Source organism: Triplophysa dalaica, chromosome 7 (genome assembly GCF_015846415.1).
Source record: "Triplophysa dalaica isolate WHDGS20190420 chromosome 7, ASM1584641v1, whole genome shotgun sequence".
NCBI classification, from domain to species: domain Eukaryota; kingdom Metazoa; phylum Chordata; class Actinopteri; order Cypriniformes; family Nemacheilidae; genus Triplophysa; species Triplophysa dalaica.
This window is the reverse complement of record NC_079548.1, coordinates 15899871-15920956: the sequence shown is the minus strand read 5'-3', so window position 1 is coordinate 15920956 and position 21086 is coordinate 15899871. Positions and strand designations below refer to the sequence as shown.

General features: G+C 38.7%; 1 protein-coding gene across 2 annotated transcripts in view; it reads right to left on the bottom strand.

Annotated features, from left to right (window-relative positions):
• The window catches only part of asic2 (acid-sensing (proton-gated) ion channel 2), a 243554-nt gene that overhangs the window by 22984 nt on the left and 199484 nt on the right, over positions 1-21086 (bottom strand). For both annotated transcript variants that reach the window (XM_056752708.1, XM_056752707.1), the window contains 2 exons: positions 9171-9321; positions 1763-1890 (listed from right to left, as the gene is read on the bottom strand). In XM_056752708.1, the coding sequence (XP_056608686.1) occupies positions 1763-1890; positions 9171-9321 (279 nt within the window). The remainder of the gene's footprint in view (positions 1-1762; positions 1891-9170; positions 9322-21086) is intronic.

Genomic DNA, 21086 nt, shown 5'->3' with positions numbered 1-21086 from the left:
AACATAATTAACAAGAAAGTGCCAAAAAGCCCAAATTATTTCAGTGATGTGCTACGTTGCGCTGTTAGCAATCATGTTCATTGCTTCTTAAGACACTAACATAGTCATCGTAACATGAGGCTGTTTGTTTGTTTGACCAATGCTGGGCAGGAGATGAGTGTGTTTGGGGAACATTATTTTTACAGAGACGACACACTTTAGCTTTAGCTATTAGAAAAGGGGGATTTGAAAGGACTTGCAATGCCGGCTTGTTGTCCCTTCGAGACTCACGACTCACTGCAAACAACTGGCAGTGGATCTGCTGATAGCAAGGTCACGGCTGGAGGTATTGAAGCCTCACAGCACCAAGACAACATAAAGTAGAGGAATTAAAACATACAGCGCAAACCCCTTGATGTCTAAAATAGTGGCGAAGCAGATCTCATAGTGAGCAGTCACGCTCAAATATTGAGTCAAGGGCCTTCCAAAATAAACTGTACGAGAATACAAACACCCTGACCACACACACAGACACACAAACCTCTGCGATGATTCATTTACATCGCTTTAGAGAGCTTAAGACAGAGCACCCCGAGGAGCTTGACAAAATATAAACAGCACATGAATAGAAATGTAGAGCAATGAGGAGCGAGAACACATGGTCGTGCATTATTTTACCAAGGCACCTGATATTAACATTCACTTTGGGTGATCTGATCACAGGTGGACAGGTGATACACAATTCTGTTTACACCTCACATTGAAATCAATCTGTGTTAGACAGCTGGACGGAGATCTTGAGACCTAAGCAAATGTCTCTGTGCTTCACATGATTTGTATTCATAAATATACATTTATTCATTCAGCAGTTTTATTAATCTTGAGGGAGGTTTCTTTCACTGAATGCTGATATCAGGGATACCTGAGGTATATTCAGTGTGCAGTATAATATATGTAGCCTAGAGTAAACGCTTTGAGTTTTTCTTAATTGTTATCTTCCTTCAAGAAGAAGTAAAGCCAGTAAACATAAAACGAATCTAATCTTGAATTGGTCTAGGATGAATCAGATAACATCAGTGTTTAAACTATATGAGAATGTGTTTATCATAGATATATATAGCTAGATGCCTCATTCAAGCGCTCTAGGCACGTAGACGTCACTCACAGTTTGCTAGAATGCCACAACACTGGGCGCAAAATGTGGTACCCTTTCATGGTTGTGATGTGTTAGTGTTGTAGATATAATGTTTGAATTGACACAACAGTAAAGAAGTGTTGCATAATCATACACAGTCAGCTTGCTCTTGAGTGTTTACGGACCGGCTTGGCAGGGTTGCCAGATCTGTGAAACAAAATCTTCATTACGTGCCAAACGTCCCTAGTCCAGATAACAAAATTTTACATTCATAAATAGAAAACATTTTAATATTGACTGCTAAATACCAGAATCCTTCCACTCATAACAAGTGGATGACACAACTCGAAGCAACAGTTTAAAATAACCCAATTCCATGGGAAAGACGCAGATTTGGCAACATAGACCAGCTCGCACCTTTCCAATATGGCGGACAACCTACGTATAGAGGCCCAAAGAAACAGTTACTAATGTGGTCTAGTTATTTGTATCTATGGTGCTTATGATTTGTGTTTTGAGTTGAATGAGGTGTAAACATGGTCCTATTAATCAAGGCATTTAGAAAGGACACAAATATACAGGAGGACATTGGTGATGAAAGGAGAGGTGAAATCAGTAAAGGTGGAGGTAAGATCAAAGTTTACTCACTCTCTGTTCCTGGGTTGCCACAAAGGTCTGAAAGCCCGGGGAGACTCCAAAACCAAGTTCATGCACGAAAGGAGGCTCCGCCTGACTGTGGATCTGCACCCTCACACCTGCTTCAAACGCTGTCTCTTCTAGGACAAAGAAAGAATGTGATACAGAAGAATGAGAGTCAGAAGACATTTGCCCGCTTGTTATTGTAAATAGACATCTTAGTGAAGTTTTTATGCTATTTTGGGGTATTTCTGTATTCATGGTTCTTAAGTAACAACTCTGCATTGTTCCACTAAAACCATTTTGGCTCCTTTTTAAACAAAACTAAGCTGCTTATTTTTCAGCTGTGTATATCACCAACACTATCACAGACAATTTGAAGCAAAAAAACATATCTATCATTAATTGATCTATCAGTAGGTTTGCGGAAAAGCTTTTGTACATTAAAATCAAACTCACGGTGGCTTGGAATGTATAAAGCTGAAATTTCATTTCATTTTGAATTATTGGAAATGTAAGAACTGAGGGACCTCACAGTAAGTCTTGATTTATAGTATAAACAGCGCATATGGTGTTTCAGCAGTTTGAGAATGACACACCTCTAATCTCTGAAACAAACTTGATCCCAAAACTGCTTTATACTCAACACAACATCAGCACAATCTCAGTCTCCAACAATCACGTATAGATAACAGATTTAGGAAATTGGACACACACCACAGCCGTTGTTTATCTCGTTTCAACAAGATTGCTAAGACTCACAGGACACTCACACTTTAAATTTCTGTCATTGTGTTTGATTAGCCCTGCCTCGCTAGCCTGTGATATTGGTTGTGAGGCACGTGTTGATTCAAAGGTCTGCTAAGGAAAGAAACGCCATTCAGTCATCCGGACCCCCGCAAGCATCTTAACAGCCATCTATAACAGGAGATAACAGTTACAAAGACCCTCCGCCCTTCAGACACACTCCAGGCCGGAGCGCTGATTTGAAACCCACCGTGACAGCAGCTCCAAGCGGCCTCACACACACTGGGACCAGTCAATACTTTGAGCCTTGTGTTTGTGTGTGCACACGCAATCATGTGTCTCATATAATAAGCAGCAAAGTGTAACCTGTCAAATATGATCGGTATTCGTTTTCAGAACTCAACGAAGGAGAGAAGAGTCAAGGAAAATAAAATAAAATGAACACGTTTAAGTTCCGAGAACCATTTTTTTAGAAGTGGGTCCATTTATTGTAAATGCTATTACTCAATGACTCACTCACATGAGTACACAAGCGTTTATTACTTTTGTGTGCAACTCAAAATAAATCTGCTACTGTGTTATGTAGGAATGGGAACCGAGAACCGGTTCTTCTTTAGAACCAGCCCAGTGAATCGATTCCTTGGAACCGTTAGCGTATCTGCTTAACGATTCCGCTTATCGGTTCCGCTCGTTGCAAATGTGTCACCATCATGACGTCACACACGCGCTGCGTTGTTTTGGTTAAGCAGCAAACATGTCATCGAGGCAGAAGCGATCTAAAGCGTGGTTATATTTCACTAGAAAAGACGCAAATGCGGTCATTTGCAACAACTGTAAAAGTTTAATTTCGGCAAAGGGCGGAACAACCTCCAATATGCAGAAACATTTGGCCACACAGCACGCAATTCATTTGCAGGACTGTCGCGTGTTTGATACACTACTACTTAGCGACACAACAACAACAAGTGAGTCAAGCAGCAGCGGAGCTAACGAGACGTCATCTGCTATTAATGCCGAAGGTAACTTCTCTATTTTGTTCATGTGAGCGCCATTTCATAGTGTAAACTTTTACTATATGAATAATAATCTCCATTGTCATTGTCACAAGCTCTTCCTTGACTGTTTAGTCTGTGTTTTTAGTTTTTATGGCACTTAAATGGCAGTTTTATTTTATTTTTTGTCTGGACCAATACTTTGTAGCCTACTTTTAGGTTTGTTCTGAGGTTGCTACACATAATTTGTGTATACTCTGAGTATGTGCTGTGTTCTTATCAGATATTAAAGCGAGTTAATACAAAGAAACAAATTTGTACTTATTCCCTCACCCAGTGAGAATCGATAAGAGAATCGATAAGGAATCGGATCGATAAGCAATATCGATAATGGAATCGGAATCGTTAAATTCTTATCAATTCCCATCCCTAGTGTTATGTGACGCTAAGCTTGTGAAACTTAAATCAACGTATTAACTGACTGCCTGTAAAAGAAATTGTAAATGTGTAAGCAAGATTTATTCAAATGTCATTATGTTGTTTTTGGTACCTTTGTTTAGTATATTTTAGGAAAAAAAATTAAACAGTTTAAATTTACATTTTTACAAATGACGAAGTTTATCGCCTCTATCCCTAAATATGTGTTTTTCCACTGTTATTATGTCATACTCCAATTTCCCATAAATCCCCTACTGTAATTCATACATATATACTCACATTCACGCATTCACATGCACAGAAAAACCGGTACAAAGGCACAAAACCATACAGTGTACATGTATGAACACACACCCGCAAACTAACGCACACACACACACAAATAGTGGGGGCTTTTATTGACTATTGCTTTTACTGAACTAATGACACTTTTTATGCTTTACGCTCATAAAAACCTTTCTGCAATTGACAGCTTAATTAAAACATTTTATAAGTCTATTAAGATGTTTTCCTCATGGGGATTGTGAGATGTTGCCTACAATGCAAGCACGCACACACACAGAATCCGTCAATGTGAATACCCTTTCATACAATTCAAGAACACATAAAGTCCTCTATAACCAGACTTAATTTTTTTTTTATTGAAGTTCATAAAGACTACTATAAAGAACTAGCTAATAAAATAATACATTAGAATTTACAGTAAATTAACAAAGGTTTATTTCAAGATCTGGTTTATGGTTAGAGAAAGGGTTAAGAAAAAATATAGTATTTAATGGAAAGTAGCCAGTTTGACAGAAAAACAAACGTGTGTGCATGTGTGCAAAGACCAAAGCTCTTCTGGCATATGCCCATAGCAGATAGATGAGAAGAACTCTCTTCATCTCAGAACAGCACTGCAGCTTTTGAAGTCTGTCTCGTTGCCTCTTTTCTCTTCCACCTGACACTTTAGATATTATAGATGAAAGACAGGTCATTATGAGCGGATGATGGGTGATGAGGTAGAGGATAGGAAGGAAAAGTCAACATCATCTATTTGGAGAGCCTCTGCTTTATCCTCTCATGAAACAACCTCTTTCTGAAATAGGGAGCTTTGGTATTTTTGTGCTTTACTGTATTTCTTCTTAAAAGAAGATGAAGGAAAAGAGGTAAAGTTGTTTTTCGCAGTGTTTAATTCATTTGCGCAGCTAAACATTGGAGGTTAAAATGACTGTTGACTAAAATTTTGCTATGGCTCAATACGTAAGCAAGCTGGCTTTAATTAAAATTTCGAAACGGCAAAATTCATCAAATATTTGCCATGCGAGATGTAATATCTTTACAGATTGAGGCTGTTTATTGGAGACTTACTGATCACCCACCAAACCCTGCCAGCGTTTCCACAGCTACAAAGTGAAAAACAACACATGTTGAGCAGAATGCATAAATATCCTGCTTTGATCAGGAACCGAGAGGAGAGGACGGCATGAAGGACAGGGAAACATAGAGAGATTTGTTCCTGGGTGCTTCAAACCCATTGTCAATTTCATTTGCAAGACCAGCTACAATGTATAGCGGAGGGACAACCTTCAATACACACAGGCACGCAATTTCATGTTCCTTATGGGGACATTTTGTAAGGCAATAGGCAAAACACACGGACACAAGCAATATAATTGAATTGTTTTTATAATGGCCTTAAGGTATTTTCTATCCCCTGCACCCCACACCTAAACCTAACCTGAAATTTTACATTTTCCAAATAATCGTCATTAATGACTGTCTTGTCTCCAGGTGATCCTCAAGTTACTGTCCAGACAAGGACAAAGAAGACCCCCCCACCTACATAACAAACGGAAGCTAGGCCTCAGATGAACATCTCAGATGATGGCGAAAGAGACGGCAAATGAATTAATAAAATTGCAGATAAAAGAAACATGGAACAAACATGAACGAGGCCATTGTTTGATGAGCATGAACATCCGAGTTCTAAGAAGCAAAAGCCTCAACACAGAGAAAGAGAAAAATCCAGACAGTTCCAAGATGTGGAGGCAATTAAACCATCATCGTGAAAGACGAGGTCAACATGTTCCTCTTTTGAGGGAGACAATTAAAAAATACAGAATTCACGATTGTCAGAAGAAGAGATAATGAATGTACGAATCTGCATGAAGTTTAGTCAGCATGAGGGTTCCAATTCAGATAAATGGAACAAACCGGATGAAACCAGATCCGAGGTGATATGAAATGAAGGAGGGCAGTGAAATAATGGGAAAGGATATTACATATTGTATTCAACAAACAAGGAAATCAGTGATCTTTGTACTCAATACTGCTGCGCTTCACCATAGCATTTAAAAAAATTCAACAAACACTCATATAAATATTCACATTTCAACAACAGAGAAATCACAGCAAAAAGACTCTTGCTCTACATAATCTACTGTTTGTATTCTTTCATAGTGAATAAGTTCTTCATCACTCTACATCCATAAAAGCCACCGTAAAGACAGAATGACGGATTGGCTGCACATTTATTCAGTGAAGCTCAGAGATCTGTCTTTGAATTTTAAAAAGATGATGGAGAGTTTATCATATGCTCTCGCTCTGCCTCAAACGTGTCATCTTCCAGCTTTGCGCCAAGGTTCTTGAAGACGACATATTACATATGCATACGCACACTTGCTCTTTGCTTCGCTCATTTTCAATTTTTCCATCTCTTTCCCCATGGCCCTCCAAAAAAGTTAAACTCCGCTTAGCTGGGAACTCGGTAGAAGGTATCAATAACACAGCAAGAGATCTGCTGCCTTTATAAGCAAGCCTTTCTCCTGGACGCACTCTAGTCAAAGAATTCTTAAAACATCCTCAAGGGACCAGGGAATAAAATGATCGGGTAATATTAATGATGCGCCAACATGCTTTTTATTTGGCTTTAAAATATGCATCAACCAACAATAACAGCTATGGCCTGTGTCTCGTGTTTTTATTGCCTCATTCATCAAAACAGTAAGTGGTGGCCTTTTCTTAAAGACATCTTTCACATTTCAGAATCTTAAATGGAACTAAATAGAGGAATAACATACAAGAGACTGTAGATGTTCTACTGTGGTTTTACTATAGTAAGTTGAGGTATGGTATACACAAACATAAGTTGTTTATTGCTCTTATAGACCAAAATCCTGTTCCAACAGGGGTCCAGAAGAACTCACATAATGAAGCATTTTGTGTTTATTACCTTAGAATGAGCAATTTCTATCTACATACACCATGGGTCCCCTTACATGGAATTCACCATGTTGTTACATTGGCCCTCAATGGACAAACTGCTCTAAAGAGCGCGTCTCGCAAATATGATATCTCCTTTGGCGAAGAAGCGAAACAGTGACGATATCTTAGCCCCGGGGTCAGCCGCCAGAGTGCTTTGAAAGGGAAGGGGAGCGATGGAGTGAGCCTTTGGTTGCAATTCGCAACCTCACCACTATGTGCTGCTAAATTTCATAAACTGGACCTTAAAAAAGGTCTGCTTCTGGACCAGTGTTTACATCAGGAATCTCCAACCCTGCTACAGGTGAGCTATTGTGCTGCAGACTGCAGCTCCAACACTTTTTCAACACACCTATTAACAAGCAACTCTTAACACCTTGATTAGCTGCTGAAATCTTCAGGACGGGAACTCACCAGGAACCGGGTCGGAGACCCCTGGTTTACATCTTGGCGTCTATAAAACATCAGAAACACTACAATAAAACATGAAACAATCACAAATAATAAAATAATTTACTATCAACAATTATGGAACAGCTCTTCCAGCAAGCAATTAAGTTTATGCTGTTTGTAGCCAGAAACCAGATTCATATTTTTCCCAGTATTCATACAGAACGCTAGTGAATGATGAGATTGTTTGCATGTCCTGATGCTTTGCCTCTCAACTATTAAAAAAGGAAATATGACTTAATGAACTGTGAGACCTTTCGTGAATGAATCGAATTACTCCGGCAATTAAATGCAAATCTCAATATAAGTTCTACATCCTGTCTGCACTGTAGGAGAGCGCAGCACGACAAAACTAGATTGCTCTCATTAACAGCTCTTGAGTGTAGGCAGCTTCACTGAAAAATACGGGAACATCCCGTTTCGTCGAATCACATTACAATCGTCTCGCTCACTTGCCGCGTAGACAGCACTGTTCAATAAAATGGAAGCATTCTAATTTGACATGTAGCGGTGAAAATACAAAAACTCTCAAAAACACGTCTGGATTGTGATGGCAGGCTTCTGATAACCTGGAGCGCCAGTCTTTGAGTGTCCTATAGTTTTAATGGCTGATCAAGCGGCAATTTCTCTCACATAATGGTAGTTCATGTCGTAGTATATGTCATCAGTCAGATTTGCAGAATAAAGGAATTTTTGAAGCCCGACAGGTGTGATTATTGTGCATGTCCTTCATGGGTGTTTGAAGGTTAGAAACTAAATGATTTATCAGCCTAAGAGGTGTAATAATGCAGGTATTCTGTGCACAGTTTTAAAGGACACCCTTCAAAAACGGCTGATGAAATATACAGTCTTCATGCCCTACTTCCTTTTCATTTTCTCATTGTTGATATTTCTTGAAACAAATTTGAATTCAGCCTCCGCTAGACTTGTAACCTTTCAAATGCTAATGAATCGTTGACAAAGAACCCTCAATGCATGAATTTTAATCCTAAATGCTTTCATCTCTATTGAACCGTCTCGTATGCTACAAGGAAAGGTGTGTTTTACCTGGTTATCAAAACATTATTAAAAAAGTGAAGGATTTTTGTACCGCTGTTCAGAACACTGTAGCTGCATCAGGAAAATCAAACAGCATGCAAGAAATTCTGTTTGATAACCAATCCCATAGGATTTGTCTACACTACTGCAGTATCACAGATATTCTTCAAGGTTCTGTAAATCTTACAAATATTCACTGTTCCCTGGGGATGATGTCACACCGAAACCATTGAGTAAACCTGCCCTAATCAGACACCTGTAGGACCGCATGTCAGTGTAATTGTGGAGGAATGTTTAATAAAGAACAGTACGAGAAAGCTTAAGTGTACATGTCGACTTGAGTTTGTGTTTGGCTATGATTGTGATGTCAACAGGCTTGTTGATAGAAAATAACTCGAGCCAAAATGCAAACAATGGAGGGTACTAAAACTAACCTGTGTCTCTGTGTGTGTGTCTCTGTGTGTGTGTGTTTGTGTGTGTTTGTGTGTGTGTGTGTGTGTGCATGTGTGTACCTGTTTCCCCCCACACAGGTAGGTACTCATCTTGCTGGATGTCTAACATGATCTCCAGACCATTCCCTGTTCCTCCTTTCATTGTGGTCCTCAAAGTCTTGCCTTCTTCTGCAGCATTAAACATGTAACACTTCCCATAGCGTGTAAACACCTAAAAAGAGAAAAATACCAAGTTAATTTGATTTATCGAATGAAATGAGCCGACAACAACTTATTTACACGCTCAGACGTTTAACCGTTGAACCATTCTGTTCATGTGACTGAAGACCTAATGCAATTATAGTGACAGTTTACGCAAAAATGAAATGAAAACGCCCCCTTGTCATTTCAAACATGTATGACTTTCTTTCTTCTGCAGAACACAAAATAAGATATTTGGAAGAATATTGCTAGCAGAACCACAGCAGTACCCATTGACATGCATTGGTTTTGTGTCCATACAATAGAAGTCAAGAGGTCCACCATTGTTTGGTTACCAACATTCTTCAAAATATCTTCTGTTGTGTTCTGCGGAAGAAAGAAAGTCATGAGGCTGTTATTTATATAACATATTTATATAGTATTATTTATACTATATATTTATAGTGTTTTTTTCTGTTAAGGTAAAGACATGTTAATGTTGTAATATATCTTTGAACAAATTGTTGCCGGAAAATTACATAAATGTAAATCTTCAGTAAGTTACTGGCAAACTTCTGCCATTAACACTGTATACAGAATGTTTTAACAGTGTGAGTATAAAGAAGCAACATACACGATTACAGTAAATACACATAAATGCAAGATTGGCACTCGAGTGAGTGAGCCAGACAATTTAAAAGCATACATGAAGCTTAAACTTTGTTAAAACACTTACATGAATTATTCATTACAAAATGCCTATAATTTGAGTTTACGTTTTTGAGGTGAAATTACTTTTTTAGTTGGAGAAACCAAGGTGATTCTGAGATAATGAATACTCAAGTAAATACTCAGTTCAATGTAAACAGTGTTTCATGAATCACATCATGATAATATTAAAGCAATAAGCCCCAAGAAGCAGTGGGGTACCTGGGTATTTTATAACGGCTTAGAACTCCGCTCACCCAATCAAAATCAAGGACCAGAACTGACCGTTTTATAATATAAGATATGAACTTGCGTTCTCTTTTATAACTGGTGATATATGACATAAGGACATAAATAACGTTACACATGCAGGACTGGTAATGATTATATTACGACCATCTCATGCTTTACAAATGTTGTATCCTTTCAGGGTTCATGTATTTACTGTAAATGAAAAAAATACTGTACATTCACATACACATGTTGTGCTTATGTACAGCATATAACATATATAAAATAGCAGGTTAAAAATAACCTGCAATATTCTTTCAGCTATAATCAATGTACATCTGCAAAGGATAGGGAGAGGAAGAGAAAATCACACATTATCTGGGTGTTATGGGGCTATAGCTTTGAGACTAGTTTAAGGAACAGGGCGAGAATGGTGGAACGTCTTTATTTTTACGACACGTCCTCCGGCTCACCCTCTGACCATCCACATTAAAGGACACGCTCTATTCTGCTGTGGGTCTCTGAATCCAGGATTCAGAGTGTCTTTCGGACACTCTTTAGAGCGAATCATCATCATAGCCCTCGAGGAAAGAGAGACGGAACGACCCCAGCACACAAGGTTCAGATGAAATGGAGGAGAAAAGACGGAAGCCCGGGTGCGTTTATATTCATTTCCCGGTGAAGGTTTCCTCCACACAGACTAAACCAACCATTTGAAAGTAATGGAGCAAAAAGAACCACCTTTTTTAAAACCACACAGCTTTATTCCCTTCATTGATTTATTTCACGCTGCTTTTAGCAACATGTCTAATGTGTGTTTAAAGTAGAAAGTGAGATGATATATGTAATTAAGAGAGAAGAAAGATGGTTTTGATGATGGACAATAAAGAAAAGAAGTGAATCGGAGGCATTGGGCACCCTCATTTTGATGATGATGATAATTATGATTAAGAGTGAATCAACACCCTCATTCTCTAATCTCGCTCACACCCTAGAAAAATAGGAAAGATGGATCGGTAACCTTTAAAAGCCAACTCAAAGCAGAGAACGTCCTAGCCTAGAAGGTACTGTTACAGATCTTCGGTCAGAAATAAAGTATGCAGAAATGTGCCCACCTGGGATTTAAGATTGGTGGTAAAAGAGAGACATTGGAGCGTGACTGATGCATGAATGATTGAGAAGGTGGCACCTTACAGTACGCGTGTGCACAGAGAGACAAATACTCAAGATAGATTACCAGTGCCTGAGCCTTCAGACCGGATCCCACAAAATCGACATTAATATTCACATATCCTCATTCTTCATGCCTCAACTATGGTTGATAAGAAACACCCTTTAAAAGCAAGAGAGGTAGAGCGAGTCAGGAAAGGAAAGCATGGCTCACAAGAGAATATTGTGCTCATTTCCTGAAATGAGTGATAGCTCATATTCTTTTCCTGCTCTCTTTCAAATTCAATTTCATTTTAATTGACAGGACAAACAGTAGAGACGATTTTCTGTGAGAGATGGCTTACATTTTATTAAACAATGATAACACAAAACTCTAAAAGCTGTCCTTCTTTATAAAATCAAAGACATGTTTTTGGACCAGACTCATTCATTTGGCAATTTAAACTTGCAGTTTTTGGATCAATATACACACACAATTTAATGTAAACAACACAACTGCCATAGCTTAGCTATTATAAATGGCACCTGCTAGAAACTTCGCAAAAAATTAGGACGCACGCCACGCAAATAAACAAATCTCTTTAAAGGTGTCAATAAAGCTGTTGTTTGAAACAAAGATGGAGCTGCCATCACCACTTACTGTCTGGCGTGTTAACTTGCATTGTAAACATGCCAATAGTCATTTACTATTATTGACCAAGGATGTTTCTCTTTAGAGCTGAAGAGAAAACAGCTAAACATTTCTGATGGCTTTAGACCAAAGTTTATTGCAGCGCCAAAATAAATTTACACTCGAAATTAACTCACAAAAAATGAAATAGCTAATGTTCTTTTTTCCCCCTAACAACACAGAGGAACCCACCTGTAGTCCTGAAGTTCTGTGAATTGATGTGACGACGACCTCTGTGACCGTGAGGTTAGCCGGCTACCGTTAAAACATGGGGCCAATTATAAAAGGCAAAAATTCACTTTCAATTAGTACGAGAGCCACTTTTGTGACATGTTCAGAAGTGTATGTATGTGCGTGTGCCTGTTAAAGTAAGCTCATTAGCTTTCCAAGCCAGCATTACAAGAGTGTACGTTTCTTTGAATAAAAAAGTCTTATCAAACATTCATTGAAAAGAATCAGATTGAATGTTCTGGAACAAAATGGCATGACCTGGTTTGACTGATGACCACAGTTTAAAGGGCTGTAGATAGAAGGGCATGACTGATTGAATGACATGAATTCTCTGACAGGTGTGTGTGTGCACAGGGTCAAACATATGAATAGTGAAAAAAGAAATACATTATGGAAATCATACTGAAGCTACATGAAAGCAGTAGTCAATCAGGACATCAAAAAAAAGAAGAAAAAAAGACCAGAAAATTTACCAGAAAAACATGTTATTTTTATCTGAATTTTTTTTATGGCGGCTCAGCTGCCATATAATTACTGTTTTTAAAAGGATTTTTTACAGTTGAGGTTTTCACCATACACCATTCACATGTCAATATTTGATGTTTTAAAACCCCTGTGAGGTTTTTAAGTTATATTTTTTAAGTAAGTTTGTCTATTGTCAGGTAAACACCAATTATCACAACCATTACAGTCCATATTCCTTATAAATGGGCACATGAAAAATAAAGTATAATACCTATTTTGCGTTCTATAGAGCCATACATTCTCCGCCTTGTTGGGTATTATAGCTTCTGGTTTGTGCATTTTAAATCTTAGAAATCCTACAAAGTATGACATTTCTCAAAAATGTGTCTGTTTTGTCACATTCGTTTTAGGTCTGGATCACTCAGCAGAGATTACTGAAAATATAAACAGATGATTCAATATATTAATAAAAAAATACATTCCCTGAGAATTTATCTTTCAAGTTTTGACTGAAATGTCACATCCGTACTGCTGGAATTGAACTACTGTAATGGTTAAACCCTTTGCTCAACCCCATGCCATTCCAGATGACATAACTGTGTATCTTCATTTCAACACTATTGCTCGTTTGACTATCAATGCTATCTTCTGTTATCTTCTTACTGTCTTTGGGTCTTAAAAAGGTAAAACTCTAAAAAGCATATTCAGTAAAGTGACCCAAATATCTCCAGTAACTAAATAAATGCCTTCTGAAAAGAAACAATGTATTTGTGTTAAAAGTCTCTCACAAACATATCTCTTGCACAATACAATGCGTGTGATGTTCCTCATTTGTTTACCAATTGCTCAATGATTAAATCCGAATTAAATTGTGATAGGCTTATCAGTGATTTTTCTGAAGACTATCCCAGATGGTAAATTCCGACGTTATGGACGTGACATAAAAATGCTTAGAGAAAGAATTTGTTACGCTTATATTGATCTATCTGTTTATATTTTATTGAAACCTTGTTGATAGAGATTTTTTCTATGAAAAAAACATATATTTAAAAAAAGGATTATGGTTGTGACAAAAAAAACACGTTTTTTGGGAGTAAAGTTTTTAGGATTTCTGCAAAATAAAATGCAAAATCCTGAAACAAAAATACCCAATAATAAGTTCTGGATCAATAATCCAGAACTTAATAATAACAAAGTAGTTACTTTATATTAGTTTTCATGTGTTCATTTATGAGGAATATGTAGCATCATGGATGTACAATCCTGAAAATGGCACTTACCTGACTATGAAAAATCATGCACTAAAAATAAAACAAATGCTTTACAAATTTGAAGAGAGCTCTCACATGGGTATTTGAACACGCAAATGTTAAAACCTGTTCTGTTACCATACCAATTTAAAAATTTTCATGGTCAGGTGACATTTTCACAGAATCGCCCAGATGTCCTAAATGTGGGCTTTTCAGCAAAATGTGGCACTTTGTGTTGATCCAGTTGGAGAAGTTTCAAGTGCTCTGCCAGGAGCTAAATGTTTCGAGCATTTTCCATCTAAAGGCTTTGAACAGATCTACCATGTCTCTATGTCTTATCAGTCACTGACCTGATGAGTTTTTGCACCCACGTCGACCTGCCACACAGATTATCTTAGATATGGATGCCACCATTTTCCCATTTCATTTGCTCTCCTGTCGCCCATCTGAATTCTTTTACTCCACCCTGTGGAGTGTGTATATCTCTAATTGTGGCGTCTATGGTCAACCTGTTGCTTTTAGCAAAGTGATTAATATATGTCTATAGGCTTACCTCTCAGTTTGATTAAGTTATCATTGAGGCTCTATAAAGGGAGCAGAGAAGAGGATAGAAGAAGAAAATTGACAGGAGGGGAGAGGAGAGACGCAAAAGGAAGGGAGAGGAAACAGAAGGAAGAGGAAGGTAAAAAAAAGAGATGGAAGGTGAGCAGACAAAATTTCGAACAGATCTTGCTTTTGAGTGGAGGAAAAATGAAGTCCACAAGCATTACTTTCTCAGCGGGGAATGAGTGTCAGCACCCTCCAGCTAATGGCACAATGCCAGTATCTTTTTGACAGCCTGCCACCCAAACCTTCCCTGCCTCCTGATTTAACACACTCACCCATTCAAAAATGACACGCTGATATCTTTCACAGCCACCGGAACACCAAAGGAAACGCACAATTACCAAATTTAGATCAAACCATTGGACATCTTACTAAACATCTGGTGATTTTCCAGTGCATGGCAGACTAGAAGAAACCAGCAAGAGTCACTTTAAATGATCATCATGTACAAACTTCAAGCAAGTCGTTCGTTTTTCCAAATGAGCGAAAAATAATACCAAAACTTCCAGCGATCAGTGAAAATTAGACAAAGACAACACCTCTTTCTCCCATACAATAAAATAAAACCGCTATATAAGCCCTTTCATGCTTACTGCGGTAATTGTGCTACCTCCATTTACTCCATTATGACATAAGCAGGTTCTACAACACTTATCTCCTGAGACAAATTCCCATTCTGTCCCAGAGGTTAGCTGGAAGACCAAGCAGCGATGATGGGAAAATTTAAATCAGGAGTGTTGAGAACCACTTAAACGCTTTTATCAAAGCCAGAGAGGGCTGGAGCATTTCAACCGTTTACATAAGAGTTTTATTGTGATGTGGTCTTGTATTGTTTCCTTAAATCGATTTCCATTAAAGGGCCAATTCTACGGTGGATTGTCACAGGATGGAAAGAAGGGGATGGGTGGTGTATTTACCGGCCGGCGTGTTTCTGAAGATCTGTAAAGTTGCCAGGGTGACCACTTTTCTTCATAAAGTATTAACAGTCAGTGTCTGGTGTGAGAAGGTGAATGATTTGGTTTTGGCAACCAAAAAATGTGTCCGGACTGTAGTTTTTCACAAGCATGCACACACATACATGTAAATGTGTATATATTCACATGTGCACACACACACGTACACTCATTCACATATACAGCTCTCCTGTAGCTCAGTGGTAAGAGCATTGCGTTAACAACGCAAGGTTGTGGGTTTGATCCCAAGGGATTGCACATACCTATGTATAAATGTATAAGATAATGCAACGTAAGTCGATTTGGATAAAAGCATCTGCTAAATGTATACATACACAGGCACACAGTTACATTAAGGTGTATTTAAACTTTATCATCTTTTCATCCAATTAACCAAAGAACATTACTGGACGTGCAACATTACACAAATGTAGTGTTTTATCTTCCTTGCCATAAATGTTATTGCAGTTATATATGCCTGACTAACACAAATAAAGGACCTGATGTGAGTATTCCAAACAGATCAACAAAGCGAGTAATGTTGACAGAAAAAAACAATTGCTCCACCGTCTAGTCTGTTTTTATCTGGTCATGCACATGAATAATAATTCCATACAATGGGTGTGTGAAACCATCCATGGATAATTCACTTATACAGTCTGCAACTCATTTAACGCCCTTTCTTTGCTTAGTTGTCTATTTTAAGCAACTCGATTGAGATGAGTTTTTGTTTTATACCAAATTCATCTGCAGCGTCACTTCAAAGCATCCTCATTAAGATGAATTCATTAAAATATGATAATGCTGTGCTCTGTACAGTGGCACTGCCTCGACAGGGTCCACAAGGAATCAATATGACTTTCAGAGTCAATGGGCATGTCATCATTACAGCCTTCATATAATGACCGATAACAGACATGTCAAAGACGTGTCACTCATGAGTTCATAAGTTGACATGTTTCACCGTCTGTTGAACATTACAGTAATGGTCATCTTCCCATGCTCTGTTCTATGACTGTGAAGGTTTTCTATTCAATGAAACAATAAACAATAGAGTGAATAAGTGAAGTGAATAAAGAAGTAAAGTAAAATAAACAATCTGTTTCGCTTGTTCAATCGGAAAACAGACACTGCTAATGTGCATACCTTGAATATCTGCCAAAATGCAGATATATGTAGTAGAATATAATAAGAATCAACATACATACAAAGTATTCTCTGTATATATATAAATACACATTTTCTCTCAGAGCCTCTTTCTTTTTGAGTGATCCATCGTTCTAACAGCCCCCTCATCTTCCCATTCTCAACCTGTCTCCATCTCTTCCTCTCTGTCTCCATGTGCAGAAGACATTTCCTTCCTGACACCACCCCCTCGGGTATGCTTCTATCCGATCTGTCAGTCATGGGGTCTTGCTGCCGTGGCAACAGGCAATGACCCTGGCATTGGCTCATCAATCACCACGCTTAGCCAACGGCATCATTTGTTATCTTGCATACGGATGCACTTGTGTCTACTCAAGAGGTCCTATGTACTGTAGTTCTTCATTTAGAGATAGTGTAAAAGACACACCACATGCAATAATGGTTATGAACACTCCATTATAGAATAGAACCATGCACTCAGTAGAATAAGATGACTCCAACAAATTGGTTTTCTAAACCTTTTAATGTCAGACCCCACCTTCCAGCATGTACCGCCAGTCCTCAATGATGTTCATGTGTCTCAATGCGAGTCTCTCTCCAGAAGAATAAACGCTGAAAGAAGGACAAACTACTTAATATCAGTGGTGGTTTGGAACTGAAATGAAGCACTGTCTACACACTGTTGTTATGTAGTTCTACAGCTGTCAAAGTTTATCTCTTAGTTTCATGGGTTGATGGAGAATATCAAACATGATACAATTATAAAGTAATATATAGGTAAGACTGGCAGGTACAAGGTACTTCCTGTCCCCAGCGTACACATGGACAGCTAAACTAAAGATAGAGAGTACATCATAAGAAGCAGACAGAATAGCTCAGGGACAGAGGGATTTAGGATTGCTGGTGATGGCGCAGACTGTCAGCGCTAGAGGTAAAGGAAGGAACGAAAGAAAATGTCGAGCACTAACACCCACGAGTCAGGCGCAGGAGTTTGGCGGGACACATCACGCATCTCTGATGAGGTTCACTTAAGGTGAAGCGAACTGACTTGTTAAATCCTCAGTGGGCTTAGTTTGCCATTCAAACCTCCGAACTGTCAATTACTTATTTACTGTTGATATGTATTTCAGAATAAAGCCCCATAAAGGCTGCACAATTCAAAGAGACAAGCGCATTGAGATTCCCTAGCTTGTACAGAAGTGCTCCTTGTGCACATTGGCACCTCCTGCTACGGAAACCAGTCTGACTTAAACGGGAAGCCCTGGAGCAGATGGTGAAGTCTGCCCAGCCCTTTACCATATCTGCTTTCCCTTTTGCCACTGACACTTAGACCGTGTTTCAAAAGGACCAAAAGCATCAACTCCTGCATCTCTAAATTACCTTTTGTCCCCACAGTTTTCTAAAAGAAGGATATGAAACCCCTGAGGTGGAACCACCTGATACAAAAACAGCTTCTTTCCATTAGGATGCTCAGCATGAGCCTCCATCTACCTGAGAGGTGTTTTTACCTACCACAGGGCAATAATGTGCATTAGGGATGGAAGTTAACGGAGGTTTGGGGCAAAATTGCCACAGGAAGTGTAAAATTTGCTACTGAAAATTCACCAGATGTTAAAAATGTGGGGCAATTCCTATAGACCACTTTGCCAGGTGAAATACTGGTCCAGAAGCACATCTAATTTTTAAATCTTACATGTTTAATTAAATCTTTAAGATGTTTGTTTAACATTTGAATTCGGTTGTAAATATTCTGTTGGTTGTGTTTTGTTCAAATGTTTCTGTGACCAATGTTGGACCAGTGTTGCTTACATTTTTACGAAGTGGTGAACACCATTGGCTGTCCAACATCCACTAACAGCATCTTCCCATGCAACACAGGTGCAGATCCTTCTCATAAAGAGAGCTGGAATTACCTACGCCAGAGTCAAAGGAGCTGCTGAAACTAGAAAGAGAACCCTTCGCACAGCTCCGCCCAAAATCTGATGAAGGCTTGACACCTGCTGTCCCAGCCTGGGGACCTGAACCCTGGTGATGCCACACTACCATATAAAGGCAGCATCCCATGTCCCACAGCCACCACTCCAGTTTGCAAATAATGGAGGCGAATTTGAAGTGTTTTGATATTAATTTGGTTGCTATGTCATTTCCATACATTGCCAAAACTTTTGTTTTGAGTGGGAGTCTCCCGTTTCTTTATTTATCATGGAAACGCTTGTAACATTGTCAGCATTTGAGACCCGTGATCTTGGAAGACAAAGACAGTTAACTTTCCCTCCAAAGGTACCATCTCCTGATTGGGTCAGTCACGTCTGTAAGGTGTGACATCCTTACAGTTTAAAAAAGACCACCGTCTCTTCAGTTTTGCTGGCTCTTCTCTCTTTTCTCTCTTTTGCAATTTTGGTCTTCTTTTTGTTCGTGTTCTGTCTGTGCCACCTCTACAAGCGTAGAACTATCTCTATATTTGTAGGTAAACATGCCAACACAATCTCATGGTAAAAATATAACTTTATTACGATGTGGCTAATTTTGGTTAAACTGTATAAATTCGTACGATTATATTTGTACTTTTTAGTACGATGTTCTTTCATGCTAGTGATGTAAGGTTAAGGGGAAGGGTTAAAGGGAGAGCTTCAGTATGAGTGTATTTACATGCAAATTCATACAAATAAGCCAACTCGTGAAATAGTTACGAAATCAGGCTGAAAATGCCCATGAAAATAAACAAAAAAACGAACAAAGTTAGTACTCCATTACATTACACATTATATATGTTTTCAGGGCATCTTTTTATATAACGCCTGGACATGCACTTCAAAATCTATACTGACTTTATTCTAGTATATATATTATTTAATGTGGTCTTTTATTGCTACCTTTCGTGCTGCATCTCAGCATCAAAATAAAGAAGTAGTTTCATTCCATCTAGTTCTTTGCAGGTGGGCAATTGAATTGACAACGAACCTTCACTTCACTTGATGGCACAAATGTCACATTATTCTGACAGATTGAAGTCTGTCCTGGTGTGATGACAAAGCCATGAAGTCTGTCATTCACATTTGCTTTCAAAGGGAACATCACACTACGCCCCTCAGATTCTAACAATTTCTCGGAGACTGGCTCGAGATGGCAAATCATTGCCGTGGGAACTGCTGAGGAGATCGACAATAGGTTTCTCATGATATTCAAACCCGACAGCAAAGCTGTTTTCACAGAACTTGATGTTGTTGAAAGCAAAACCAGCGGACTGCATGGGGGACTGGCTGTTACAATCCTTAAGTCTTTTGACCAAAGCTCCTATACTTTCTGCTCCTGCAGGGCAATTTCACATGCACTTCATGGGTCAGCAGATCAGGCTGTTAGTGCCCTGGCCTGTGGCTGGTGGGCTTATAACCCATCAGGCAAAAACATGGCCAGCTTTACAACCAAACATGTGTTAAAGAGGAAAAAGATTCAGAAGACTTGAGACTTGAACTGAAGAAATAAAATACAGTAAACCTCCACCTGTCCTCTCACTATCTTTATTTCCACCTGCTTGCACAGGATTACAACTTCTTTATTTTTTACTTACAGGTGATAAAATGTCATCGGTACTTCCTTATATTCAAGCCCAAATCTGATACGGAAAATGAAGATGACCAAGCCGATACATCAACTTTGTCAGCGGGACTTGAGGAGGATGTAAACTATAGCTTACTGTTTTACCTCTTATATACAACGTTTTAAAGACTATAAATAAACAACCATATACAGCATACAGAGTTTGTGTGAGATAGAAACAAGCTCACATTACAGCAGGGAATGGTAACATAATAAATAACGCAAGTGCATTGGCCCTTCCTGATCAACCAGTGTTACACCACGTCTTGTCGCGACTCAGCAAAGACAAAAAATCCCATTATAAACACGACATTTGTTGCCTCTAGTTAGAACATCGTTAATGATTATTAGGACTTATGTTGTCTTTTTTCACGTTGCGCGCGTGTCTGCATTTGCAGATCACAAACACACGACAAACTCAACCCGCATTTGTCCACAGCAAAGTCTTTTACAATGACAATGTACTTGCAGGCTGCGAATCTGAAGCGCCTGTCATGCAAAGTTGTAATGGTTGAATTGGCCCCACTTTTTAACCAAAGCTTTCGTGCATTGCCAGTCTTGATATCTTCTAGGTTCAGGAAGCAATCTTCGGTGAAATGCGCTTAAACTTGAATATTCGGATTGTACTTTTTTGGAACAGTGTTGTAAATAAAATCTAACCGTTCATTCTTAGTTGTGTCATCTCTTGGAAGGGCAAACAAAGAGGCTTTCTTTTCGCAACGAAACACATAGCGTCTACACGACATGGCTGTGGCAGTGACGATACAAT